This window comes from Zootoca vivipara, chromosome 15, assembly GCF_965207765.1.
Source record: "Zootoca vivipara chromosome 15, rZooViv2.hap1.1, whole genome shotgun sequence".
NCBI lineage: Eukaryota > Metazoa > Chordata > Lepidosauria > Squamata > Lacertidae > Zootoca > Zootoca vivipara.
In genome coordinates this window covers 12660720-12688500 of record NC_142598.1, presented here as the reverse complement: position 1 = coordinate 12688500, position 27781 = coordinate 12660720, and the positions used below count along the sequence as shown (strand labels likewise).

Genomic DNA, 27781 nt, shown 5'->3' with positions numbered 1-27781 from the left:
TCTTGCTTCATAGATGTATGTTGATAATACAGTATATACACAATGATTGCTTTATATAAAATAACACCTTGTTTATATAGCGACATTTAATTGCCACTTGGCCCTTCCTTAACCCACACAAAAAAACCAGCAGTATACAAAATATAAAATATTTTTTTAAATATTTATAAACAGTTGCAAGGAAAAAATAGAACTGTATGAAAATATCCTTCCCTTTTTCAAGGTGATTAATGGGCTTTTAATCCGTAGCTGTTCAGAGGATATGAGTATGCCCTGCCCAACACTATACGGTCCCGCAGAAGTTTAAATAAGACATAGTAATTGCAGAAGAGGATCAGGGCCATGGAAAGGGTATGGTTCCACTTCTCTGACCGCAACAGGGAGTAGAGCTGATAGCAGACCACGCTGCCTTCAATGAGAATCAGCAGGTTGAGAAGCCGTAATGGACGGTGAAAGAGGAACTGTAGGGAGGGAAAAAAGAGAGTGCTTGAAGGGTCAGAAAGCAGACCTTTTTTTAATGAAAATCGAATTCTGGGGGGCAGGGGAAAATGAAGAGAGGCCCAACAACTGCATTTGAAGCCCCAGGGCTGCAGCCACTAGGAACATTGCTGTGTGGTTCTGTTATTTGAACCACTGGATCACATCCAACTACTCGGTTCTGCTAGAGGAAGCTGTGTGAGGACTTGTGCTAGTGCAACAGGGCTTCCCCCCCCCCCACCATGTGCCTATCCCAAACCTCTAGAGGCAAGGAGATGTGAGATCATTCTGTCGGGCAAGCAGGAATGCTTGTGCTGATGGAAGAGTCTCCTCAGTAGACCTGAAGGAGCGTCTCCACCCCCATCGTTCTGCCCGGACACTGAGATCCAGCTCAGAGAGCCGCCTTCTGGCGGTTCCCTCCCTGCAAGAAGTGAGGTTACAGGGAACCAGGCAAAGGGCCTTTTTGGTAGTGGCAGCCGCCCTGTGGAACACCCTCCCATCAGATGTCAAAGAAATAAACAACTCCCTGACTTTTAGAAGACATCTGAAGGCAGCCCTGGTTCAGGGAAGCTTTTAATGTTTGATGTTTTATTGTGTTTTTAATATTCTGTTGGGAACCGCCCAGAGTGGGCAGGAAATAAGTAAGTAAGTAAGTAAGTAAGTAAGTAAGTAAGTAAGTAAGTAAGTAAATAAATAAATACTACTCCTCGGCTTAGCGCTACACTGAAATCCACCCCGTTATATGGCTAATACAGGGTTTCCCAATTTTGCGTCTCCAGTTGTTCTTGGACTACAAAAGCGTACGCTGGGGTTATGTTCCCAGGTACTGCTGTATACGTGAAACTGCACATGGTGGGGGAACGCCATCTTAAAAAGCCAAACTCCACCAAAAACCCACAACAATCCTCCCGACTTCACCACAGTCACTCCAACTCCAAATCTCCACAGGCCTCAAAAGACTCATGGGATTGCAGTTGCAAAGGCTCTTGGGATTGTCAGCTGTTTTCCCGCTATTTGGGGGCCGGTTTTGCCCATTCCGCAGTTTACATCAATTAATTTAATTATTTGCAGGCGTCAGAAAAATTGTGCTTAAATGTGGTGGTGGGGTATATGAATTCTTACGTAATAATACTTACGGTACTTACATAAAAGCGCGCGTGGGACACATCTGAAGGCACTGCTACGTTATAAGGCCCGACTGCTTTGTATAGGCACCGACTATGTCGCACTAGCACCCCCTGTGGCCATATTGTGCTTTCAGACCAGCTGTGGAGTATGACAAAGGGACTCGGTGAGCATCAGAAAGCCAACCTGGAGTAATTTCACGATTCAAAATGTTATATATACAGCTGGTAATATATATGCCCCGAATTCATGTTGATTGGTTTAGGCATTGATATACACATATTTTCAAGCAGTAGGCACTGAAATAACAGCAAGAGGTTTCAACCGAGTTGTAAATTCTGAGTTAGATTGGTCAATACAAACATACATAAAATCTGAGGTTTTAACTCTGTTTTGGAAAGTAGAATCTTTCACTGGTAGCCATAAAATACACAAAACAAAGATACCTTGAGTTATGTAATAAAGCTGACAATCTTCATGTACGTAAGTTAAAAATATATGCAACTGAAAAGAAGAATACCTCAGGTATATATTGAAGAACAAAAGGAAAGAAACCCCGAGGGTAAAATCATAAATAGCTTTGCATATACAAATCATAAAACCCAACCTTCACCAACCTGGTACCCTCCAAAATATTTTGGACTACATAGCCAATTGTACAATTAGATGTGAATTTGAATAAGTAAAAACAAATTTCATAGGAATCCCTAATACTCTTCTTTATTTTTGTTCTGGAGGTGTACAGATGAAGTTATGAAAAATAGACACTAAAAGCTGAAATAAGCAAATGGACTTTTGGGGGGAAAAGATTAGCAATGAAGTAAGCTAACTTGATGAGAAGGCCTGCTTTAGTACCAATAATCTGCACAGAGCAGAAACTGCCCTGTATTAACTGCAAGAACCCTATCTTTGTCCTATTTTAAATTTGGAGCTGGGAGAGGGAAGCAAGAGATTTATCCCTAGCCACAGTGTGAGGTCAAGAATCACAGTCTAATCCTTACCTACACCTGTCTACTCACAGATAAATCCGACTGAGTTCAATCCGATATACTTCCAATTAAGCATGCACATGCTTGCAAGTTACCTTGCAGCAAGCCCAATTAAACACAGCCGGACTTGCTTCAGAATAGAAATGTACTGAAAGAGAGAGGTAGGGTCCTGGGCGCCCACAATTTTTTGTTTGGTTTGTGGACCCATTTTTATCCATACCTGGGCAGTGCCCCAAGTATGTAGAACCCACTGCTTTATTTGTGGGTGACCCACTTTGTTGCCTAAAGGGCAGGCACTAGATCACCTAAATTCAAATGAGGCGAAATGATGATTTGAAAACTTGTGATTTGTCTATTAAGTGACTTAAGATAGGAAGAATGATGTTACACTAGTTCTCTGCGTCCTCTTCCTACAATTCTCACTGGATGAGAAGACAAAAAACAAAACACAACAAAAACCCCCACCCTGCCAGTTACCACAATAAATTCTGCGAAGAGTCTCAGGTAAGCCTATCAAAAACAGATCTCAGTAACAGCAAATAAAGTACGGTGCACAACAAAACCATTGATGAGTACTGACACAGACAATGTAAGTCTTGGGTCCAACTGAAGAAAGGTACAAAATTAGGATACCTTCAGCTGCCCTATTTTCTTTCCCTTGACCCTTGTCAACAAATGCTTTGAGGTCACACTCACATGTGCTGGGGGGCATTACTGTATGAACCATGTTCCAGCTTCTGCCACTTGCCCAGGTGGGCAGCTGATCTGTGTAGCAAGTCACAATACTTGGGGGGAAGCAGTTGGGTGGTGAGCATGACAAAGGCGTTGATCCACACCATGATGAGGTGTTCACAGGACCAGCGCATGTCATAGTACTGTGTGCTCTGCAAGAAACCAAAGAGGGTGTTAATGCCAACGCCCCAGAGATCTCAAGAATGAGAAGACGGTGCCCTACAGCCATAGATTTAAGTAGCTACCTAGGAACTGCAAGGCCAGCAAAAGACTCTTTTGAGATCCTCCTTTCTCCTTGGCATACATTACATGAAATTTTTGCACAGCCGATGTATATGCCACTGTGGAATATGTGCACACGCATGGTCACTGGCATGGAAGCAAAACAGCAAGCCCAAGAACGTTTCTTGGATACACAGAGAAAAACTGGATTGGCTGTGGAAGGTCCAAATCTGCACATTAGACATTAGCCTGATAAAACCTCCAGTGATCTATCTGGACAGCTTTCTGAGGTCTCTGGTAAGTCAGCCTGGATATCACAGCTGCCCCTATTCCCTAACCAAATTAATTCAAATCCTTAGTATGAACACCCCAGGCACTGCCAAATGATGACATGAGCTGGGCATCAAATGCCTACTAACAGTACCAAAATACAGTGGTATCTTGGTACTCAAACAGCTTGGCTCCCGAACAAATCGGCTCCTGAACGCAGCAAACCCAGAAGTTATGTGTTCCGGTTTACGAATGTTTTTGGGAAGCCAAACGTCCAACATGGCTTTTGTCTGAGTGCAGGAAGCTCCTGCAGCCATTCAGAAGCAGCACCTTGGTTTTCGAATGGTTTCGGGAGTCAAACGGACTCCTGGAACAGATAAAGTTTGAGAACCAAGGTACCACTGTATAGTTGTGTTACAGTTGTCTGGGAAAGAGGACGGGGCTAGAAGATGCGATGAAAGATGAGTGGACGAACCACAGCGGCACTGCATGTATGGCAAGACCTATCTGCCAATCGGGAGTGATACTCCAGAATCAGACACATTCTGCCATCCAGGCTGCCAGAGGGGAGACAGAGAAATGGAAATTTAACCAGAAACCCACTGTGTCAACAATCCACAGACAAGATTTAGAAGGTGTCAGCAGCAGCAGCAGCAGCAGCAGCAGCAGCAGCAGCAGCAGCAGCAGCAATAGCAACGAAGGAGTAAAGCAACAGCTACCTTCACAAAGCACAGTGGCAGGAATGCCACGTAATAGGCACTGAAGAGGGAGTTGAACAGAACCTCCTTGATTCTGCGGTTGAAGTCTGCTTTCAGGCATTCCACCTCATTGCGAATGAGGTCTGGAGACAAGGGGCAGCTGTGCGTGGGGATGGGCACTGGGTTGTTGAACTGTTCTTTCAGGGACTCTCTCAGGAGAGAGAGGAAGTCTTTGGGCTTGACGAGGCTGCCAACCCCCGTGGCACCAGAATCTACCAGCTGATCCTGCACCAAATAGCCACAGTCTGTGGGAAGAGGCTGTGTTCTGCTGTCTTGGTGGAAGCAGCACAGTGGGACATAGACACCAAACCTGCAGGGAAGGGAAAGGGTGAAGGTGAGATTACAGCCTGTGGTATATTAGGCATTTCAACCATGAACATCTGAAAGGAGCTACTGAGCAAGAGGCTTGCAATTCCTGCACCCAGGTTGATTGTGCTCCTTTACCTATGGCCTCATGTGCTACTTTTTGTGGCATGCCTCAACTCCCAGGGCTAAGCAGCGAGGCCATAGGTAAAGGAGCACAATCATTGTGCTGGCTCTGTCTCTTCAATTGCTGCCATTCTTCTCCTCTTTCCTACCCACCTTTAAAATCTACTCTTCCTCATTGGCTCATACATTGCATTAAGTCGATGGACCAGGTGTCTCCTTGACCTTTATAATGGTTCTAGCGGGGAAAAAGATGTTGAGAGAGGCATCATTTTCCTCCTATCCATTTCCCCCCCAAAGACCTATTCAACTGGTGGCTTTTAACCCTGTCGATTCTCTGCCAACAGGGCTTCTCTTTGCCATGCCTTGTGCTTTTGGGCCCTTTCCTATTTATTACATTCAGGATACAAGAGAGTGATACTCACGGGTAGCCAAGAAAGAGGAGATTCAGAACAGAATGGCTACGGAAGAGGTTAACTAGAGTCCAGCAGAGCACCCATCCACACAAGGTGAGCAGCACCAGGCGTGCCAAAATCAGTGCCGTGTAGTGAATCACTGACGTAGTTCCCACCTGAGAGGCCTGCAAATTCAAACACAAAGAACCATCAGCCCTACAGTTTCTCTTCCTATATGCCATGATATATATTCCAAGAAACAGCCCGATCTACCACCCCCACACAGGATATATCATGGCTCTCAAAGCCAAAAGGGAACCATTTTTATTCTTATTTTATTTCTAGACTTAACAAATTAGTAATGAATGCTTAAAATATTGTTTTTTGGGGGAGAGTACTGAAAGCAAGTAACGCTAGAGAAATTAAATTATATCCTCCTTAATACTGCAGGTGTTTGTGAGGGTAAAATATTAGCTTAGTGTTCTCTCAGATGGTAGAGAGACAGGGAAAGAATGGCAATACAGTCGTACCTTAGAAGTCGAATGGAATCTGTTCCATAAGTCTGTTCCAACTTCCAAAACATTCAGAAACCAAAGCACGGCTTCTGATTGGCTCCAACCGGAAGCCGCAGAAGCCCCGCTGGACGTCCGGCTTCCAAAAATAGTTCGGAAACTAGAACAATCACTTCCAGGTTTGCGGTGTTTGGGAGCGAAAAAGTTCGAGAACTAAGCTGTTCGAAAACCAAGGTACGACTATTGTTAAGATGCAGAACCAATCAAAACAAAACCTGCCACAAGGGGCGAGTGTTACCTCATTATAGTAAAGGTAAAGGGGCCCCTGACCATCAGGTCCAGTTGTGTCCGACTCTGGGGTTGCGGCGCTCATCTCGCTCTATAGGCCAAGGGAGCCGGTGTTTGTCCACAGACAGCTTCCGGGTCATGTGGCCAGCATGACAAAAGCTGCTTCTGGCGAACCAGAGCAGCACACGGAAACGCCGTTTACCTTCCCACTGGAGTGGTCCCTATTTATCTACTTGCACTTTGACGTGCTTTCGAACTGCTAGGTGGGCAGGAGCTGGGACCGAGCAACGGGAGCTCACCCCGTTGCAGGGATTCGAACCGCCGACCTTCTGATCAGCAAGCCCTAGGCTCTGTGGTTTAACCCACAGCGCCACCTGGGTCCACCTCACTATAGTACCTTCAGTAAATAACAAACCTTGTTTTTTCATAGTTTGTTTAATCAGGAGTAGCCAATTTGATGCTGTGGACTACAGCTCTGGTTACACCTGACCACTGGCCATGCTGGGGGCTGATGGGAGCTCAAAATATCTGGAGGACACAAGGCTGGCTATGCCTCTTTTGAATGGGTGTGCACATGTGTCAAACACTGGATTTCTGAGGAACATGCTTGGGGATCCATCTAAGATCAGACCCAACCAAAAGCAGATCAAGTGAGCCAACCACTTCCCTTTTCCAAACGTCGATGGCAACAAGGCTCTAGATAAGGGATAGCTAATGTTCTACTCTCCAGATGGACCATTGACTCCAATGGTCGGGGCAGGCATCCCCAAACTGCGGCCCTCCAGATGTTTTGGCCTACAACTCCCATGATCCCTAGCTAACAAGACCAGTGGTAGGGGAAGATGGGAATCATAGTCCAAAACATCTGGAGGGCCGAAGTTTGGGGATGCCTGGTCAGGGATGATGGGAGTTGTACAACAGCATCAAGTTGACTATCCCTGCTTGAGTTGGTGTCATGAACAAGTGCAGTGGCATTCAAGATCAGAGGAATCATGGAAAGAGTAATTTCCATAGATCACAGCCTAGGACATTGGGACCCAAATTCAAGGTGATGGTACTAACATAAGGTCCTATAAAGCTCAGGACCAGATTACTTGAGAGACTGTCTTATCCCTTATGTACCCAGTAGATCCCTCAGGTCTGCAAGACAGTGCCTCTTGCAAGATCTAAAGATCTCAGAAGGCTGCTCCACAGTTATACATAATAGTGGCTGCTCCTGTTCTGTGGAAAGATACACACTACAGTGGTACCTTGGTTTTCAAACATAATCCATTCTGGAAGACTGTTTGAGTTCTGAAACGTTCGAAAACCGAAAACTCAATAGCCGACAGCTAGGCTTTAGGATCTTGCACTCGGCGGAAGCTGTGTGGCATGTTCGACTTCCAAGGCGTTTGAAAACTGAAGCACAGTGGTACCTTGGGTTAAGAACTTAATTCGTTCTGGAGGTCCGTTCTTAACCTGAAACTGTTCTTAACCTGAGGTACCACTTTAGCTAATGGGGCCTCCCGCTGCCACCGCGCGATTTCTGTTCTCATCCTGAAGCAAAGTTCTTAACCCGAGGTACTATTTCTGGGTTAGCGGAGTCTGTAACCTGAAGCATCTGTAACCCGAGGTACCACTGCATTTACTTCCAGGTTTACGGCGTTTAAAAACCGAAACGTTTGTCAACGCAGACATTCGAAAACTGAGTTATCACTGTTATCTGCACTTTCTCAAAACAACTGAATACATTTTTGTTCCAACACAGGGTTTCCAAGCTGGACAAATGTTTCTTTGCCCTAAGTGCCTATTTTGCAGTGTTTTAGTTTTGTTGTGTTTTTGTTTCTTAACCTTTCTCTTAATTTCCAGTGGCCTGAGAGGTTGCTGCGCATGCAGCATCTAGAGCAATTTGAGATCCTAGTAGCAAGGTAAGTTTTGGAAACAGAAGATGCACTATCAGAGGTCTAGGAACCACTATTTTGTGCCCAATCAATAACAGTCCAAACTCTGTTCAACCCCAAAATCTTATACTGTATAAAGTCATCAGAAGCTTGGACTTGGAATGCCATGCACATTTTAAAAAGACCTATGAACAACTAACTTTCGAACTGGCACTAGAGAGATATCTCACCAATGAATCCCACCCTGTTTCCTCGTCTGTTAATCTCACAATTTCTCCCTTTGTTAATACTTTGACGATGCAACCTCTACTGACACTGTCAATCTTGCTTGAAATGAAGTGCTGTTCGCTTAATCTATGCCTGATGTATTGCTATAGGTTCCTATTGGAACCTCACTGACCCTACCACTAGTGCAAATCACGCCGGGCTAATCCACTTTCTGTTTGTTAAAATTTAAGACCATTCCCAACAAATCCTCCCTCAGTTCCTTTTCTTTTCACTTGACATGGCAGCTGTTAACCTCAATAAATGGCAGCACTTCACCAAGGTGAGTGAACATGTAGGCCAGGGGTCAGCAAACTTTTTCAGCAGGGGGCCGGACTATATTTTGAAAATAAAAATAAAAATGAATGAATTCCTATGCCCCACAAATAACCCAGAGATGCATTTTAAATAAAAGGACACATTCTACTCAAGTAAAAACACGCTGATTCCCAGACCGTCCATGGGCCGGATTGAGAAGGTGATTGGGCCGCATCTGGAACGCCGGCCCTTAGTTTGCCTACCCATGATGTAGGCTTTCATGCGTGGCAAATAAAAAGAAGACAAGCATCATACTGAGCTCATTCTAAACCTCCGATTTCTTTGGATGAGTTAATTGTGACATTACCTCAGAGATGAGGGCCCATACCAGCCTCCGCGCCAGCATCACTGTGATAAATGCTGCCAGATGGTAATCAATGAGGTGAAAGTTCTAAAGGAGAAAAGAACAGCGTATTCACCAGGGTGAAGGAGAGGCCAGAAAGGCAGGAGCTGCTGAGATGACATAGCAGAAGCATGGAAATTCCTATAAAGGAGAACCAGGACACACTGTGAACCATTCCAAGTCTGCCAGATAAAGAGGGAAGAGAAGGGGACAGATTAAGCACATAGAAGCAGCTTGGGAAGGCTACCGTATTTACAACTGCCACTTAGAAAGGAAAACCTAGGAGCAGACATTCTGTAGTTACCTGTGAATTTCTGGGTTTTTTTGTTTTGTTTTTAGGGAAGGAAGGCAGTAAGCATAGAGGGAAATGCCCCATTCTTCTGGGGTTGTGAAGGCAGCCTTTGGGATCTGGAGGAAGGGACTCTCCCCTCAATCTCCAGACACGACAGTGACACACACACACTCAAACATTAAGTGAAGAGAAAAATGGTCAAACACACAAAACTGCACTGGCAACAGCCTCACTCCCTTGAAGGAAAACAGGAGGTGGGGGAAGGGGCTGTAAGTGGGAATAAGACCAGATCAGGATGAGTCACAAAGCAAGGAGGGAGGGGCAGAGTGGAAACCTTTTAGAACTCCATTAGCCCAATAGATAGTCACCCAATAAAGAGAACATGTAGTAGAGGGAAGACCTGGCTGCCCTCGTTCCCTTGATAAAAACAGGAGTTCACAGGCAAGTCCAGAAGATTCATTGCCCCCCTTAGGGGAGGACGGCAGCTAGTTTAAGGAATGTTGAAAGACAGTACATCCCAGGGCAGGAACCCCATGGCCAAAACCTCCAAACTGCCCTTCCTTCCCACTCCCCCAAGTGTAGAGCTGCCTTGAGAAGTCGTAACCCAAAGGCTGCCTTTGAGGGAGAAAAGGGGTGTATTTCATAATGTCTGGGGAAAAGAAAGGATGGCAGACTTGGTGATGTCAGCTGAGCTACAGAGACACCGTGATTAAACTTCCCTAAGCAAATCACAAGAAGGGCATGCAGCCAGCAACATGGACTCACCAGTGACGTACAGGAGGCAGGGTGGTTGTATGGGTACCACCACACGGTCTTATAGATATTAATATACTGAATAAAGAGGGCCACCAGCAGGTAGATGAAAAAGAAGAACTCAAACAGAAGGTTCCCGTCTACAGGCAGCTCAGGGATTCGGCAGTGTCGCACAGGCTCAGGGGTGATCAAGGCTGTAATTGGAGGAGCAGAGAGGCTGATAGCACTACCATTCCTGAAAGAGAGAGAAATAACATGTCACTAACTCTTGCCAGTGTTCCTGGGATATCTCACCCTAAAAGGTAAAGGTAAAGGGACCCCTGACCATTAGGTCCAGTCGTGACCGACTCTGGGGTTGCGCGCTCATCTCGCATTGTTGGCCGAGGGAGCCGACGTATAGCTTCCAGGTCATGTGGCCAGCATGACAAAGCCGCTTCTGGTGAACCAAAGCAGCACACGGAAACGCCGTTTACCTTCCCGCTGTAGCGGTCCCTATTTATCTACTTGCACTTTGATGTGCTTTCGAACTGCTAGGTTGGCAGGAGCTGGGACCAAGCAAGGGGAGCTCACCCCGTCTCAGGGATTCGAACCGCCGACCTTCTGGTCAGCAAGCCCTAGGCTCAGTGGTTTAACCCACAGTGCCACCTGGGTCCCCCTATTGTGGGTTAAATGCATAGCATTTAGAATATTTAAATCAGTGCTGGGGGAAACCTCTGCCTGCAATGCCATTTTGGCCAAGCAACACCCACATGCTCTAGCCATGGCTCCTGTAGTAGGGTCTTCCTTTCCTTTGCAAGAACAGGCAAATCAAGCTATTTTTGCTGCCTGCAAAGTGCTACCTTGGTTATTGCTACTTGCAAATATAGCACACTTTGCAAGCACCGTCAACCAAGTGACCTTCAGTGCTGCAAGTGCCACCATGAGCTCCAGCGGTTCCAAAGTCCTGCAAAGTTTGCTCACTCCTGTCAAAGCTAGCATTTGGGAGGGTGTGGAAAGAAAGGATTTGGTGTGCTGGCCGGATCCAGTTTCCCACACCGGGTTTAAATTGTTCAGCGTTAACTACCTCAAGAGATCCTTACAATTCTTTAACATAGGTCAACATATGATCATCCCCATATTGCAGAGACGGGGCAGGTTTCTCTAAGGTCAACTAGTAAGAAAATCACAGAAGCAAGGTCTGAACTGGGCACTTCTTGATATGCAGCTTAACCACTGTAATACACTGAATAGGCCTTAACACAAAAAGCAAAGTACTACATACAGCACTCTTAATGATTCCGAACAAGGGATTTCTCTCTCTCCCCACACAGCCTCTGGTAGTATAGGCTGTGACATGGATGATGAATAGCACCTCACCACAGGCGAGCACGATGCATGCCTTTGTCAAGAATTTGACACTTTTTAGTCTAGTATGGTGGGATGCTAGACTAACATGAGTTTCAAAGCTACCAACATGAGTTTGACCAAACTGCGGGAGGCAGTGGAAGACAGGAGTGCCTGGCGTGCTCTGGTCCATGGGGTCACGAAGAGTCGGACACGACTAAACGACTAAACAACAACAATGGTGGGATGGAAACACACGTCACATATGTCCTGTGTCCTTCCATGTTTCTCCACTTCTGCAGAAGCCAATGCCAGAAAAAATGGAGCTCAGACCATCAAGCAGAGATACCAAATTTCCCCCAGCCTAATCCTGTTCCAGCTTTGTCTGTTGCACCAAGAATAAGATAATGTAACCAAGCAACCCCCTGACATGAGATGCCTAGCAGTGCATTCCAATCCTCTGGCTTCCTTATCTTAGCTTTCTCAACCTTCAAAACTTCTATGATAAGCAATGTTTATTAATGAGCAATGCTCAACTCAAGGCCACAATTTGAAGGAATAATTGGAAATTAAAATCCAACTAGCTGGAAAAGACACCCCAGGACCCAGTGAATATCCAAATCTGAGCACCAACTCTTGGAATGCTCAGAAGAACAAAAAACAACTGGTTTTATGTAACACTTAAAGATGCTTAGATTAAAAACACTTGCATGTGTAACCTTGATATAAGAACTATTGCTTTCTTTTCATGTGTGGTGTACCTTATTTAGCTGTTTAGGGAAGTTTTTAATGTGTGATATTTTAAAGCATTTTAATCTTTGTTGGAAGCAGCCCAGAGTGGCTGGGGAAACGCAGCCAGATGGGCGGGGTACAAATAATACAGTGGTACCTCGACATCCGAATGACTCGACTTCCGAAGGTTTCGACTTATGAAATCGGCAAACCCGGAAGTCTTTTCGCCACGCCTGCGCAGAAGTGGCGCGTGTGTGGTCGGCGCATGAGCAGGAGCGCAAAATCATGCTTCATGCATGCGCAAAATGGACGCTTCGACAACCGAAGGAGTTGACTTATGAAGAGCACCGCGGAACAGATCGCCTTCATAAGTCGAGGTACCACTGTACATTATTATTATTATTATTATTATTATTATTATTATTATTATTATACCTTATGAACTGGAACTGATGGGCCACCTGAGGAAAAGGGGTATGTAAAGGCTTTCAGGTCAGGTATTTTCTGCCTTCCAGACAAATGCCTGAGGCGACCACCCACCTGAATATCTCCACTGCAAAACAGGAGTATGGGATATAAAATGAGCCAAACACAGAGTCAGGCAAACACACACTGTCAAATTCAGGGCAACAACAAGTGAAAAGAAACAAGATTCTTGTGAACCCAAGTGTGACCTGATGATGACAAGTAATAACAAAAGTTCTGCCTCCCACATTTAAGCCCACAATATTACGTTTTGACTTAACCTGTTTCTTAGACTAGTGCCGTTGCCACAGTTCCCACCAACCAAGGTCTGGAGAGAAGGCAAAGCTGAACGGCTTAGCTGCTGCCGACTGGGTCCCCTCCTTCCACCGGGCATGACCAGGAACCAATCCACCTCTTCCACCTCTGGCAGCCTTTGCCCTGAGATCTAGGTAACAATTCGCAAGACTTTCCAGCTCTGCAAATGGGGGGGGGGGGGAAAGAGAAGAAATAAAGAAATTAGTTCAATTGTGCCTCAAGCATCTGCTAAAATGAACCAAGTGCCTTGGATAACTCCCATGGCCCCAAAACTAGCCTTTTACAGAGTGTCAAGAAGCATATAGATAGGAGGAATTCAGCTGGGATGGTGTACTTCAGACACTTTCAATAAAATCCTGCAACAAAGAATCCTGAACCAGCTTATCAGCCATGAGATAAGACAACAGGACTTATGGAGTACTAACTTAAGTTTAAGGAACAGGAAACAGAAAGAAGAAACAACAGGCAGTTCTCCCAGTGGAAGGATGAAGTGAAATCCCCCTAGGATTGGTATTGGAAGGACAAGATGCAAGACTTCATTGGTTTTTGGTCCGATTTTGCAGGGCTTTTCTTACATTCTTATTTAAAATATTAGCAACATTCCTTAACAATCTACAGTACCCAAGAGTTTTGACTTCAGCAAAATGTCTGTACAAAATCCTCACTTGGGTGACTAGCTGCAAAGAAGCCAATGCTACTGGACTCCTCATATGACAAGCGTCATTTTGGCAAGTGTAACTTGAAGCACGATACTTTGGATCCTACTAAAACAAATAATTACTATATTTCCGCTCTGATACATCGGAAAATACGGATTTGAATGAAGACAGTGTTGTTTCACTACAATGGCATATGTGAGACAGTACCTAGATTTTCTGGATCCCAGCCTATTAATTGCGCTTTTGTTTCTACTTTCACTGATCCCCAACTACCACCTGGGAGTAGAAATCCACACCTCACCCTCAGCCCATGCCAGGGAACATAACCATTATAGCAGGCATCCCCAAACTGCGGCCCTCCAGGTGTTTTGGCCTACAACTCCCATGATCCCTAGCTAACTGGACCAGTGGTCAGGGATGATGGGAATTGTAGTCCAAAACATCTGGAGGGCAGAAGTTGGGGGATGCCTGCATTATAGGTTAGAAGATAGGTGGGGAATCTATGGCCCCCCCAAATATCCTATGCCTAGTTCCTATCTACCTCAGCCAGCATGGTCAATGGTCAGGGACTATAGAATTGTAGACATTAGGGAAGCCCACATAGCCACCAGAATTAGGAAGATAATATAGTTAGGGCACATACCGCAGACCATTTTTATAGCACCACCAATGTGCATGACATTGTTTTAATCTACTCACACGAAGGAGTAAGTTGCCATGGCTAACAATCATTACAAGCTTTCCTCCTTTACTTCAAAATAATTGTCAGTAATAGCTATTGGGTCCTATATTAAATTAGCATTGAAAGTTGAAAACCAGCATACGTTTCCTATTGGGAGGTTTATATGAACAATGATGTGGCCTAGGTTGTGGATGACACCGATTTATGTGGGATGGTGAAAACCCAGAACAGAAACAATCAACTTGTTACACAGCAAAAACAAGAGGACAATTCCATGTTAGGGATTATTAGGGGAGAAAATGAAAAAAAGAGAGGCCAATATGTGTGTATGGTGTACATTGCGTTTGCAATCTGTATACAGTTCTGCTTGCCTCATCTACCGTGTAAGTTCAGAGAAGTGCAACAAAACTCAAAGGGTTGGAGCCCCTTAATTTATTTGTATTTTAGTACCTTTCTATTAATAATGCCCAATGCAACTAACATTATAAAAAAACAAGGTCAGAAGTAGTGTAATAAGAACTTCTAAAAGCAGGTAGAGCCACAGAAAACACGACTGGCAAATGTCTGACAAAGCAGATGAACCTTTAACAGGTACCAGATCACCCAGAGCAGGGAGTTCCAGAGAAGTTCCTATAGGAATTTCCCTTTGAGGAAGTGCTTGAGCAGCCTAGAGAATTGTTTCCTCCTCAGTACCAGACCTCAGGGTCGCACAATGAAAATGCCAGTTGATTTAGGACTAACAGAAGAAAGTACTTCCCGTGAGGCATAATTAGTGTGAATTCTGTAAGATGTGAAGATGGCCTTTGCCTTGGATGACTTCAAAAGGGGTAATACAAGTTCATGGAGCATAGCGATCGTAGAAACTAGTCACTGATTAATCTAAAGGGGCGCCCATGTTCAGAAGCACTGCACCTCTGGATACTAGCTGGCAAGGATCAAAATAAGGGAGGTCCCTTGTCTTCATGCTCTACTTGTGAGCATCCTAGAGACATTTGGCTGGAAATATGTGGTTGGAGCCACTGCTGGAAACAGGATTCCAAAATAGATGAACTGTTGAACTAGCAGTACTCTTCGATTATGGGTGGCGTTACTTCACTTGACCAGTAGTTGAGATGCTACAAGATGACATTTAGATGCCAAGGCATAGGCCTCTATTGAGAATTAACAGGTTAAGCAAGCATGTTGATATGGTGGGGCTGCCAAAAGATTCAAATGAAAAATGAGGACATTGTGTATATCAAAATAGGTTTTGTGGCCATGCAAACTTAGATCAAAATATTATCCCTTATTCAGGGGATAAGAACTCAATGTCCTAATCACTTCCTATTTCTTACTCCCCGTGTTGTTATCTACGTTCCTGGCCATGATAGGAGTTATCTACTGCCACATTAAAACTGCAAGGCAGGATACATCTCTAGACGGATTTCCTGGGATCATTTAGTAACTGCATCACATGACAGCATGGATTCACTTTCAACTGCCTTTTACAAAATAGGGGCATGGCCCAACCACATTAGAAGTGCTTCAGTCCTGTTGATTCTAATGAGAGAGATATCAGAATGTGCTGAGTTTTATCACTGAAAGCTGTAATTAAAATATATGCAACATTTTGTTACAATTTGGAGAGCCAAGTCTTTGCTCAGTTGCAATTATTTTGTATGTCTAAAGACCTGTATGTATTGCAGCAACACTGTTTGCCTTATGGAGTCCAGCTTCCATATGGACACACTGGACTTTCGAGTTCAAAGTTGGCAAAATCTTTTATTTACTGATCCTTGGATAACACTGTCAATCAGAATAAAATACTATTAGTAGGGGGGAAAGCAGCATGTACATAAAATTGACTTTTCGTTCAGATTCCCCAATTATTGCTTTGTGACCAAAGATAAACATTTTAAAGACTGTAGACAAAATGATGTTACGCGAGAGAACACAAACACATATGTGCATTTAAGGGAAGCCAGAATTACTGGCGACAAAGGCTGACAAGATCCTAAACAGGTACTACTTTGGTAGAAAAAGTGATTCTACTGGCATTGCAAGAACAACTACTCAAAGAATGTAGAATTAAAAAAAAACTTGCTTGCTAAAAAGGAAAATTTCCCATTAAGCTTTGGATAGTAATAGAGAAAAATTTGGCTAGATTTTGGACAATTGTTACAACATTTGAAATTCCCATTGTTCTAGGCACATGTGAAAAATGAACATAAGATTTTAGCTGCAGTTAATTCATTTTCAGCATTGTATTCTTGTTATAAAAACGTGTGCCTAGACATTCTGTTGTTGCGTCCATAACCTAGGCTTAAGGTGCCATTTAGCTCATAGCTTTCATATCTCAGTTTCTAACACTGAATTGTTATCATATGGAATGAGGGACTATTACTACTACGTACTAATTTATTATCCGCCCTTCACCCTAAGGTTTCAGCCGTGGTTTGGCCTAGCATTAGGTCTGCATCCAGGCGCAAAGTTTTAACTCGCTTAACGTTAACGATGTGCGAACTGGACCACACACACACACACACACACACACTCCACCTCTTATACTGTAGAAGGCCCACAGATCAAAAGAACTCGTAAACAGCTTCTGCCTCATCTTGCCAATAGTTAAGCAATTCTATCTGCTGTATTCACTGTTGCTGCAAACACCATATTCAGTGTCATTGCATAAAAACATAATACATACAGATAACTTGCCATGTCTGCTTACACGTAGTAGCCAAATGATTCATACTGTGCACCCTTCAGTTTTATTAGGAACCATTACAGTGGTGCCTCGCTTAACGAATGCCCTGCTTAACGAAATTTCCGCTTAACGAAAGGTTTTTTCTAGTGGAGGTTGCCTCGTACTATTATTTTTGAACTTTTGAACTGCCCTTTATGTACAAATCAATAAAAAATTAACATTATAAACATATGGATATACAATGTAATTAAGTCAATGGAACCAAATCAGTAATTTAGCAGCAGCTCCTCTGCACACGAGCATAAAAAAGTGTTTAAACATGGAAAGGAGCTTAATGTGGTACACAACCAATGCACCACTGACGGGGAGAAAGTTCTAGGAAAATGCTTACCTTCCAAGTCCCGGACTGCAGAATCCGGGACCGGCAGCTGTGTGACACCGGAGGTTGCGTCGACGTAACTTCCGGTATCGTTTTGCCCTTCGATGGGCACCAAAAATGGCCGCCGCCAGCTTCGAAAGTCGCTTCTATGCATGTCAGGAAGTGCGTCGACGCAACTTCCGGTATCGCTCTGCCCATCTATGGGCACCAAAAATGGCTGCCGCCGACACAGGAAGTCGCATCTATGCACTTCCAGACATGTGTAGATGCAACTTTTAAAGCCGGCGGCGGTCATTTTTGGTGCCCATAGAAGGGCAAATCAGAAAGAAAAAAATGGCCGCCGGCAGGAGAAAATAACGGAGAAAAACGGGAGACAAAGTGATACGGGGGACCACCGGGAAAAGGTAAGTAAAAACGGGGGTTTCCCGGGGAAAACGGGGTACTTGGCAGCTATGAAAATGGGGCATTCTCACAGAGAAAGCTCTGCATTATGCTCCCTCTCAACTGCCACACCCTTTGGCAGAACCATGAGAAAGACCTCCTCAGTCAATCCTAAGGTAGGAATTCCATGCAGCACTAAGAATATCATTTTTGCTTGCCTGATAGTAAGATTTCCCCTTCTCTGTCCCGGTGTGCTATTCTGGGGGCTGTTACAACTAACCCAAGCCAATTTGGTGGTCGAGGAGGAAGTGTCGCTGTGGACGTCCTTGTGTGCGCTTCTGCTAGCAAGACAGATTAGTTGGATTGGGCCCTCAGGCACAGGTCTGCAAATACTGTACCAAGGAAGGCACTCCTTCAGATATTTGGCTCTCAAGTCATTATAAAAACTTTATAAACCAAAGTTAACCCCTTGAATTGGGCCCAAACCACCATCCAGTGCACCAGCAGAACCAGTGTTATGTGGCTCATTCTTGTTGCACTACTCAGAACCTACACAGCTGCTGCCTGACAAAGGAACCCTACATCTAAGACATTAGATTAAGGCTTAGATATTAGCCCCAAAGTGGGGCACCATCAAGCACTGGAACTTTGCTCCTTTACTTCAAACAAACGAAACCTGACTACTCCCAGAGACAGTCGGAAGCAGGGCTGGCCCAAGCGCAGCTGACAATTTAAACTCTGTAACAGAGATACGATCATTGGTATACGCGTGGGTAGCAAATATTTAATCCATGTTTAAACTTGGCACCAAGAACCCATTAAAATCACAACAAGCCACCGTCAGTGGGGGCAGCCAGGAGCAAGTAAACAGTACTGGGAAGGGAAAGTATTAGACTTTCCCCATATTAGACAATTTTGCACAGCTTAGCAGCTTTTTCCATAATGGAGATAGTTTGGAGCTGGCAAAAGCATGCAGGTAGGAAGTCTGGGAACCACGTGCTTTTCTGCCACAACCTGATTAATGCCCATCAGAAAGCAGCTTTTCCCACTCACATGCAAGGCTGCAAGTACCGTGAAGTTAAGGTCCCAGAGAAGATACTGCACTGCAACAAATAATCTGACAAGGGTCTTGCTTTTCTTTGGGAAGCCCTAAATCAGGGGTCAGCAAACTTTTCCAGCAGAATCTAAGTCATTCTTATTTCGGTGCGTTCATTCCATTATGTGTGTTATCCCAGATATTTATACAGCTACAGACCGGATCAATGCAGTCTGAAAAACATATTGCTTCACCACAAGGTATGTTTACAAGTGATTAAAAATCAACAAGTTCTTACAAGCCAACACGAATGCAGCAGCCTCAGAAGAAGATACTATGCATGGAAGCAAGGTTGAAAAACACATTAATTCAGGGGCGTAGCGTGGAGGGGGTTGCTAGGGTGATGGCCCTGGGCACATTTTTTTAGGGGGCGCTGCACATTTGGCCCCTCACGCTGCCCTGCCAGCCCTGTGCTGCTTTGCAAGGCTGGGATCTGATCTGAATGATTTGCCCGGCAGGGCGATATGAGAAGGACGCAACAGCCATGTGCCTTTCGATACCATCCTCTCCCTTGCTTTGCGAAGCAGGGATCAAAGGGAGCATGGCTGTTGCATCCTTTGCACCCCACCCTGCCAGTCCCATGCTAATTTGTGAGGCTGGGGCAATCCAAGGGCCGCGTTGGCCAAATCCCCTCCCCCCATGTGGGCTGGCAGGCAGTGCAATGTGGTCCTGCTTGGCTCTAGTGGGGAGGGGCATATTCCAGTGGTGGCGGTGGTGAGAGCTGAAGCTTTGCACGTCCGCCCTGGGCACTGGCAAACCACGCTATGCTGCTGTATTAATTGCTACTAGAAACTATTTGTTCTCTTGTAGTCCAAGAGAGAGTGTAGCATGCACAGAAGGGCAAATGTCCAAATGAATGAAGGGAGGTGGGGACCTATCCCTTCTCATGAACACCACGAAGAACTTGTCCACCAAGGAACACCACACCATAAGAGAATCAAAACAAGTGAGATAATCTAAATAAGATGTACAAAATAGTGCAATGCTTTTGCATAATATGATGTAATTGTAAGTACTTGACTGGATTCTGAAAACAAAATTAGTTAACAAGAGAAAGGTTTTTCACATGGTGACATTTTTACAATTAAGGCTGATTCTGAAAGCAGATATATTTTTACCAGGTGTGAATTAGGGATACACATTCTTTCAGTTGGAAACATACAAGCAGTCAACTTGGCACACATCTTTTTTGCTTCTATTGAAAACCACTGGAAATGGCATGTTGAGTGACAGGAAGAGATTTTAATGACCCTAAGAATCAGGAGATGGACGGACAGGCTAATTAAAAGTATTCCAAAAATATACGGTAGGTATTTTATATCATTTCAACATAATTTGCATGATTGGTGCCTTGTCTTGATGGACATTTCTTTAAAAAATATACTGGAATGGATCCAGTTTAATGTAGTCACACATAAGTCCCATTAAAATCAATGAGTCTTGTTAGCCATGACTAGCATGGATTGGATTCAATCTATTTTTTTATTTTTGTTTCACCACAGAAACTCACTGAATCCTTTTAATCAGTTTACATTATTAGTGTACATTATTAGTATTTATTATTTATACAGCATCATTTTACCAAGAGCATAGAACTGGTCCCTCAGTTTACACATTGAGCTTAGAAAAATGAATTGATTGAAAGCATTAGAGCAGAGATTGCCAACCTGGTGCCCATGGGTACTGGTGTGTCTTCCTATGATGCCTGCAAAAGGCTCAGTAAATATCTTCTCAAAAATCCAAAATGCATGAGACTGGCAGTTGTGGGGGATGCCCACACCTTTTTGTGTTTCTGTCTCCTTCCATTCCTTTACATGTGGAAGCCATTTTGTGTTATGTCGGACACACTACAGCTGCCATGTTCCAGCGTTTGAAATTAGCCAGGTGGCAGTCACATTTTGCGACTGAATGGAAATGTCCAGGAGCCACGTTTGGCAACTAGCATCTTCACTTTCCTAGCTGCAGTCAGCTGGTCTGCCAAGTACAACGACAGCAAAAGCCAGGGCAGCAAAAGACACATGTCTCTTGCTGCTGCACTACCCCGCCAAACAACTGATTTGTCCAGCAGCGCAGCAGCAAAAGATACACTTTTTTCCTTTTTTTGTTGCCGCACTGCCAAGGTGAATCAGGTGTTTAGCAGGGTAGACCGGTAGCAAAAGACACATTTTTTGCTGCTGTGCTACTCTGCAGTCACCTGATTCACCGGGCAGCAATAAATAATAATAATAATAATAATAATAATAATAATAATATTGCTGCTGGGCAAATGAGGTGTTTGGTGGGGTAGAGCGGCAGTGCTACCCTGCAGACCCCCAGATTGGCCCAGCAGCATTTTGGTTGTTGTTGTTGTTGTTGTTGTGGGGCTGCCTGGTCTGGTAGTGGGGAAGGAAGAAAAAAGGCACCTAGACATTTTGTTTTGGCGCCCACAGCCTAGGTCCCAGGAGCCACATGGCTCCTAGCATTCCTATCTCAGTTTCTAACACTACATGCACCACTACTTTCTCAACATTCTCAAACGTGCCCACTCAAAACGTTTGCAACCTCTGGACTAGTGGGACACTAGTGAAAGAGATACAGGTGCTGGAAAAAGACCAAGACTGGATCCATACTTAGTCATGCTTAGAGAAGACCCTACTAAAATCACTGGGACAGAACTGTGGGTGATACCCAATTTAGGTTGACCTCCTGCACCATATACCTGAAAGTAAGCCCCTTTGACCTCAACAGGACTTACTTCTAAGTAGACATGTATGGGATTGTGCTATGAATTACGTAAGACCACTGATTTTAGTGCATCTGTTCTGAGTATGACTAACACTGAATACCAAACTAAGTCTGGATCTAAGCTTATAAAGCAAGAAGTAACCTTTTTTTGGTTCCACAGGCAGTTCCTGGTCATATTTGACAGGTGAGTGGGCCAAACTACCTGTCAATCACATGACATCACAACAATGGCATGTGCAAGGTGCTTTGAAATCTTGAAGTTGGGAAGTCCTCCACCAAACTGTTTTAGCAGAGGAACCCATACAGGTTAGCATGGAATCCTCTGCAAAAACGATGGGGGTGGGGACATCCTTTTAAGTGAGAGGTTTTGATTCACCTGTACCACTTCCAGCTGTTCTCTGAAGACTGGAGAAGAGACCCTCTTAAGAATATTAGGGGGGTGGGCAGGGGAAGGACTTGACCATGTGAAAAATGAAGATAAGATTTTAGCTGCAGTTCATTCATTTTCAGCTTTGTATTCTTGTTATAAAAAAGTGCACTTAGACATTCCGTTGTTGCGCCCATAACCTAGGTTTAAGGTGCCATTTAGCCCCTAGCTTTCATATCTCAGTTTCTAACACTGTTTATATCCTTTGAGTGCTTCCAAATTCAGAATTATATTTTGTAACGTACCAATTTAGAAACCAAGCTTGGGGGAAATTAAAAAAACACACACAGAAGCTATGTCACCTGCTTCTTAATTTAACTAACCATGGGAGCAAGATACTGCATATTTAAAAGAATGACACTTTCCCAACATAGTTTGGAAGATCATGAATGAGTAATGGACTTGCATGCTTTCCTCCCCTTACATGGCTTCTGTCTCTGTTTCCTGTTTAGCACCAACCATCATTTTGCCAAGACATCTGAACTATGAACCTGCCCTTCTCTGGGGAGTGCAATCCCATCCAAAGTAGCCTTGTCTTTCCGGTTCTTGGAAAACTCTGCATGCATAATACTGCCATCTTGTCTGATTCAAGTTTCAATTTGCTGGCCCCCATCCAGACCATTACTGCCTCTAGGCACTGTTCTAGAACCTCAGACACCTAGCCTGATTCAGATGGAATGGAGAGATAAAGCTACTCTTAGCATTTAGCCTTGAAGATATATATCTAGAGAGAGAGACTTCAATTAAAATAGACTGATGGTGTGACAAGGATTGGTTTGGATATATATAGTATGCCTTAGCACATTTTGTCTTTAAAATCAGAGATGAGGATGAAATCTAATCATTTATCGCCACAAGTATCAGTACTCTGATCCTCAATATGCTTATTTTAAAGTCTCATTTCAAAAGACAGTACTCTTAGGATTGCTACTAGAAGGTGTGACCCACTAAAACTGCCATGCAGGTGCCCATGTGTATAATAAAGCCCATGGCAAAGCTCGGACATTCCTAGGACTGAAAAACCGTATGGCCCAGTTGCTTTGCAACAACAGCTGGCAACTGCTGCAACCAACTGGAGGAATTAAAACAGTTTCCTAGCCAGGAACATGGCACCACAGCCTTGTTGATCCTTACCAGTATTGTTGACAATGCTCACACCACTCACAACAGCTTGGCTAGGATTCACAGCAGCACAACACTGTACAGCGCTACATGAAAAAGGTTGGATTTAAACTCAACACTCGATTCACTGGACCACAATGGCCACATTCGTCCATAATGCTACCCACAAATCCCAATTAGTCTGCACATTAGCAAGGAGTGCCTACTTTGCTCCTTTTTCTAAGGAGTAGAGAAACAAATCACAGAGTAGCTGGCTTCTCACTCATTGTTAATTTGGAGATAAACACAGAATACTAAACCAGCTGATAGCCATGGTTTGTTGGCATTGCGTGTAAGCACAACCTATGGTTCTTAGCAGAGTAGAGTGATGCATACATATATGCATATATATGTATACCTGAAGGAGCATCTCCACCCCCATCATTCAGCCCGGACACTGAGATCCAGCGTCGAGGGCCTTCTGGCAGTTCCCTCATTGCGAGAAGTGAGGTTACAGGGAACCAGACAGAGGGCCTTCTTGGTAGTGGCACCCGCCCGGTGGAACGCCCTTCCATCAGATGTCAAGGAAATAAGCAGCTATCCTATTTTTAAAAGACACCTGAAGGCAGCCCTGTTTAGGGAAGTTTTTAATATTTAACGCTGTATTGTTTTAATACTTGATTGTGAGCCGCCCAGAGTGGCGGGGAGACTCAGCCAGAAGGGCGGGGTACAAATAATAAATCATATTATTATTATATCTATTCCTCACCAGTAATTACAAGGAACCTAAGTAGGCACACACCCTTTGCAGATACCAATGGAAATATTCAAATGATCAACTTCAAAATGGAAAATCTGTGAGAGACAGCAGCTAACCCACTTGTTTCAGAGTGCTGTAAATTAAGTTGAGCATCCACACATTTTAAGGGTTGAGAAAAAGGAAAACACTGTTTGGTGACCCTTCGTATCAAGAAGTTTCTGAGTGTAAGTCAGAAGTAGACCCTTCATAAACTTTTCCAATAGCAAATTTTTCAAAAAAATCCCCCTCATTGTGTCTGTTTCCAAAAATCCCCAGTTTTTCCAGTCTTCACCTGTGTGTCCAACCTCTCCTGCCTATTCTTCAGAAAAATGAATTCACAGTAATGGGAATTTACCCTTTTAAGAGTAAGAATTATTCATTATTTCATATCTATTATTCAATGAAGACATTACTCACATGTGCACTAATGTAAAACCAAAACCAAACCTAAACCTATTTTAGTCCAAAAATCATGAGCCACATCCTGAGTTCAAGTGACCACAAGATATAGCTTCCTGACATAGTAGGCAGAGATGCTATTTAAACTGGAAAATTAAAGCTGCAATTCACCTTCCTGAGAGCTAAGCCCTACTGAACTACACCTGAATACATGACTAAACTAAAAATATAACAAATGTTGTCATTTCATGTTGAGCCAGCAAAACTATACAAGATTATTTCAAAGTACCTTTCCCCTTAGAACAATCACCATCACCCATGCAGGATTTCCTTCCAGAGGTAGTAACATTTAGGAAAACGGTTGCATTGTAATTAACACTTTCAAGATGCTGATCAACATTGCCCTGTTGGGGCAATTTCTCAACTGGGGCAAGAAGCCACAGGTGGATCCTAATGCACACAATTCTGTTGGAGGCGTTTTGAAAGACAGATCCCAAATACCTGCAAATTTGGGGCATAACTGACAAAAGCAAATCCCATTCTCACCCACATATGCAAGTTACATTCACACAGGCAAACTGCACACATCTGAGTACGGTAACAATGGTATGCTTTAATCATGTCAGTTTCAGGGTCTGTTTTGGCTTAGATGGGCACCAAATTGATCAGAATCCTGAACCTGTTTTGGGGGGTTTGCCCTGGAACCCACCTGTTTAGTCCTTCTAAGTGAAATGTGGCAAGCCTTACTGCTTAGCAGATGTGCAACCTTATCTTGTGCCATGTTTAATCAGACGAGGTTCTTTGAGTTCAATTTATTGAACTTTATTTCCCCATAAAGTGTGCACAGGATGGAGCCTAGGCAAAATTGATACACAATGTTTAGAGAGGAAGTCAAATGTGCTTGCTCCTGTTGAATGGCTGATTCTGATGGACACTCCTGAAGTGCAGAGCCAAACCTTTCAAGTCCAGATTTTTTTTTTTGGAGACAGAAAAAGGAGAAGTTTAAATAAGCCTCAACAGAATGGAAAAACATACATATCAGCCCAGGTCAGGCATAGGCAAACTCAGCCTGCCAGATGGTTTGGGACCAACTCCCATCATCCCTGACAACTGGTCCTGTTACCTAGGGATGATGGGAGTTGTGGTCCCAAAACATCTGGAGGGCTGAGTTTGCCTTTGCTTGGCCTAGGTCAAGGATGGCCACCGCGGTTTGTTCAGATGTTGTAGGACTACAATTCCAACCACCCCAGTCACTGGTTGTCTTGGTGGGAGCTGGAAGTCCAGCAAGGTTCAGAGGGAACAAATTAGGTAACCCTAGGTTTTCATCTACAACCATAATATCACCCAAGGCAGGCATGTCAAACCTGCGGCCCTCCAGATGTTTTGGCCTACAACTCCCATGATCCCTAGCTAGCAGGACCAGTGGTTGGGGAAGATGGGAATTGTAGTCCAAAACATCTGGAGGGCCGCAGGTTTGACATGCCTGACCCAAGGAGAACGGGAGGTGGCATTTCTTTATTTTAAATGTGAGGCAACCTAATTCCTATACAAGAATGGGTTTGTTTTTTTTAAAGAATGAAGTGGGAGGCATGACTTTTTTTCAGCTGGAACTCATCGGAACTCAGTTCTGCCACCTCTCAGGGAGTGCCATTGGCATTCTAAGAGAACGAGGGAGGTGTTTGTGGTTAAGTCCAGCACCTCTTTTCCTAGAAAAATACCACTGGGTGAGGGAAAGAGTGCCACACTGTAACAAGGAGAGAGGTAGGAGGAGGAAGAACTGCCTCTCCCCTTATGAATCAACCTGGACCCTGCAATTGATGTCCGTAAGGCCATAACACAGGAACGGGCCTTTTCTTTAGTGGCTCCCTGCTTGTGAAATGCTGTCTCCAGGGAGGCTCGCCTGGCACCCTTCGTTACCTACCTTTAGGCGCCGGGCAAACATGTTCCTCTTTCCTCGGGGCCATTGGCTAATTATACAACCTATGGCCATTTAAACTGTGGTGCGTGTGTGTACGCGGCTATAGTTTTTGCTTCTTGCGCGTTTTCATGTTTCTGTATCACAAACCGCCCTGCGATCCTTACGCGAAGGGCAGCATAGAAACCTAAATCGATCCATCAATAATGCATAAGTAAGCAAATAAGAAATATTCTCAAATGGTGGGCGTGAGAGAGAGAGAAGTGAAAGGCACCTGAGGAAGAAAAGTGTATGTATTGGGGTGGAGGGGGGCGGGTTGGGATGTCAGCGAGTAACTGTGCAGCAGCAAAGTGGCAATTAACCCAACGGGAAGGAGGTATGGATGGATGAAGAGCTGCAGAAGGGGGAAGAAAGAGGAGAAGGAGGGGAAATAAAAAAAAGGAGGTCTTCCCCTTTGGCTGAGAGACAAAGAAAGGCGGGCGGGAGCTAGGCCGGCGGGGGAGGCTCCCCTCTCCTCCTCCTCCTCCCTTGGAAGGGCCTTCCTGGGACGGTGGGGCGCCCCGTCCGCGCACCCCTCGCCGTGAGGAAAACGCGAGAGTGAGGGAGGGAAGGGAGGAACGAAGGAAGGAGCGGCCGCTCGCTTGCTCGCGCCCACTCACCGCCTCTCTAGCAGCACCATGAGGGGGTCCCGCCGCCGCAGCAGCAGCCGCCTGCCCGCTCCCGGGGGCCCGCCAGGCTGCGGAGGGGACCCGTCCCGGAACGTCCCGGTCCGGCTCCCCGTTTCCTCGTCCCTCCTCTGCTCGTTGTCGCCGCAAAGGCAGCAGCGGCGGCGGCGACTGCAGCTCCTGCCGCCCTGAAGAGACGTGGCAATGAGGGGCTGATGCGCTCATCAGCGCGCGACGAGGGAGGGGCGGCGGAGGCGGCGGCGGCCAACCCGGGAAGGGAAGAGTGCGCGAAGGTGAGTGGCGGCGGCGACGGCGGCGGCCATGTTGGGAGTGGCAAAGGACGCCCATTCCAGAGATGGGGAGGGAGATGCGCGCGTGTTCGTTCGTCCGGCTGCCCGCCGCCTGGCGCTTTGCCCCGTCGTTTGGCTGAGGCGGGTAGCAGCTCGGCTGGTGCCGACGATGGAAGCGTCGCCAGTGCGATATATATATTTACGTATATGTTGCACCATAGCATAGCTGCCAAGTTATCCCTTTTTTACAGGGATTTTCCCTTATGCTGAATAGGCTTCCTCGCGAGAAAAGGGAAAACTTGGCAGCTATGCACCATAGGCGTACGCTTGAAAGCAACGCTATGCCTCCCCCCCCAGCCGCTCACTCACGGGCTCCCCGTCGCTCAAGCGGTTGCTACGCAACTACTGAAATAGAATACTCCTATATGGGGTGTGTGTGTAAAATTCCATGCACAAACGCGCGCGCGCACACACACAAAAAGATTCTATGGAATGCGCCTATAGACACTAGACACACAAAGAAACAGAGCAATAGGTTCCTATGGGATCCTACTACTACCGGTACTACTACTACTACACACACATACACGTTTCACACTTTCTGCATTTGTTAGGCAAAGGTGCTGTCTCCATTCACCCTACCTTGCTCTTCCACCCACAGAATTTTACCTTTAGGGTTAAAATGTGTATTGGCTTTCT

At 44.9% G+C, this 27781-nt stretch overlaps 1 protein-coding gene across 2 annotated transcripts; it reads right to left on the bottom strand.

The window, feature by feature from the left end:
* TMEM39A (transmembrane protein 39A) lies at positions 1-26982 on the bottom strand. 2 transcript variants are annotated; one of them, XM_088658298.1, is made up of 9 exons: positions 26787-26982; positions 12846-13039; positions 10057-10279; positions 8964-9047; positions 5425-5579; positions 4535-4883; positions 3288-3475; positions 1614-1743; positions 1-461 (listed from the first exon to the last, which is right to left on the bottom strand). In XM_088658298.1, the coding sequence occupies exons 2-9, from the start codon at positions 12956-12958 to the stop codon at positions 228-230; spliced, it is 1476 nt and encodes a 491-aa protein (XP_088514424.1). In that variant the 5' UTR covers positions 12959-13039; positions 26787-26982; the 3' UTR covers positions 1-227. The 2 variants fall into 2 exon arrangements, with proteins under 2 accessions (XP_088514424.1, XP_034996829.1); XM_035140938.3 differs by having other exon boundaries at positions 1623-1743.
* Positions 26983-27781: the final 799 nt, after the last annotated feature.

Coding starts and splice junctions, on each gene's coding strand:
- TMEM39A (XM_088658298.1), bottom strand. CDS start 12,958: ATGCCCGGTGGAAGGAGGGGACCCAGTCGGCAGCAGCTAAGCCGTTCA. Junction 10,280..12,845: donor GGCACTAGTCTAAGAAACAG/GTTAAGTCAAAA, acceptor TCTCTCTTTCAG/GAATGGTAGTGCTATCAGCC. Junction 1,744..3,287: donor AGTAATGCCCCCCAGCACAT/GTGAGTGTGACC, acceptor CATACTCCACAG/CTGGTCTGAAAGCACAATAT.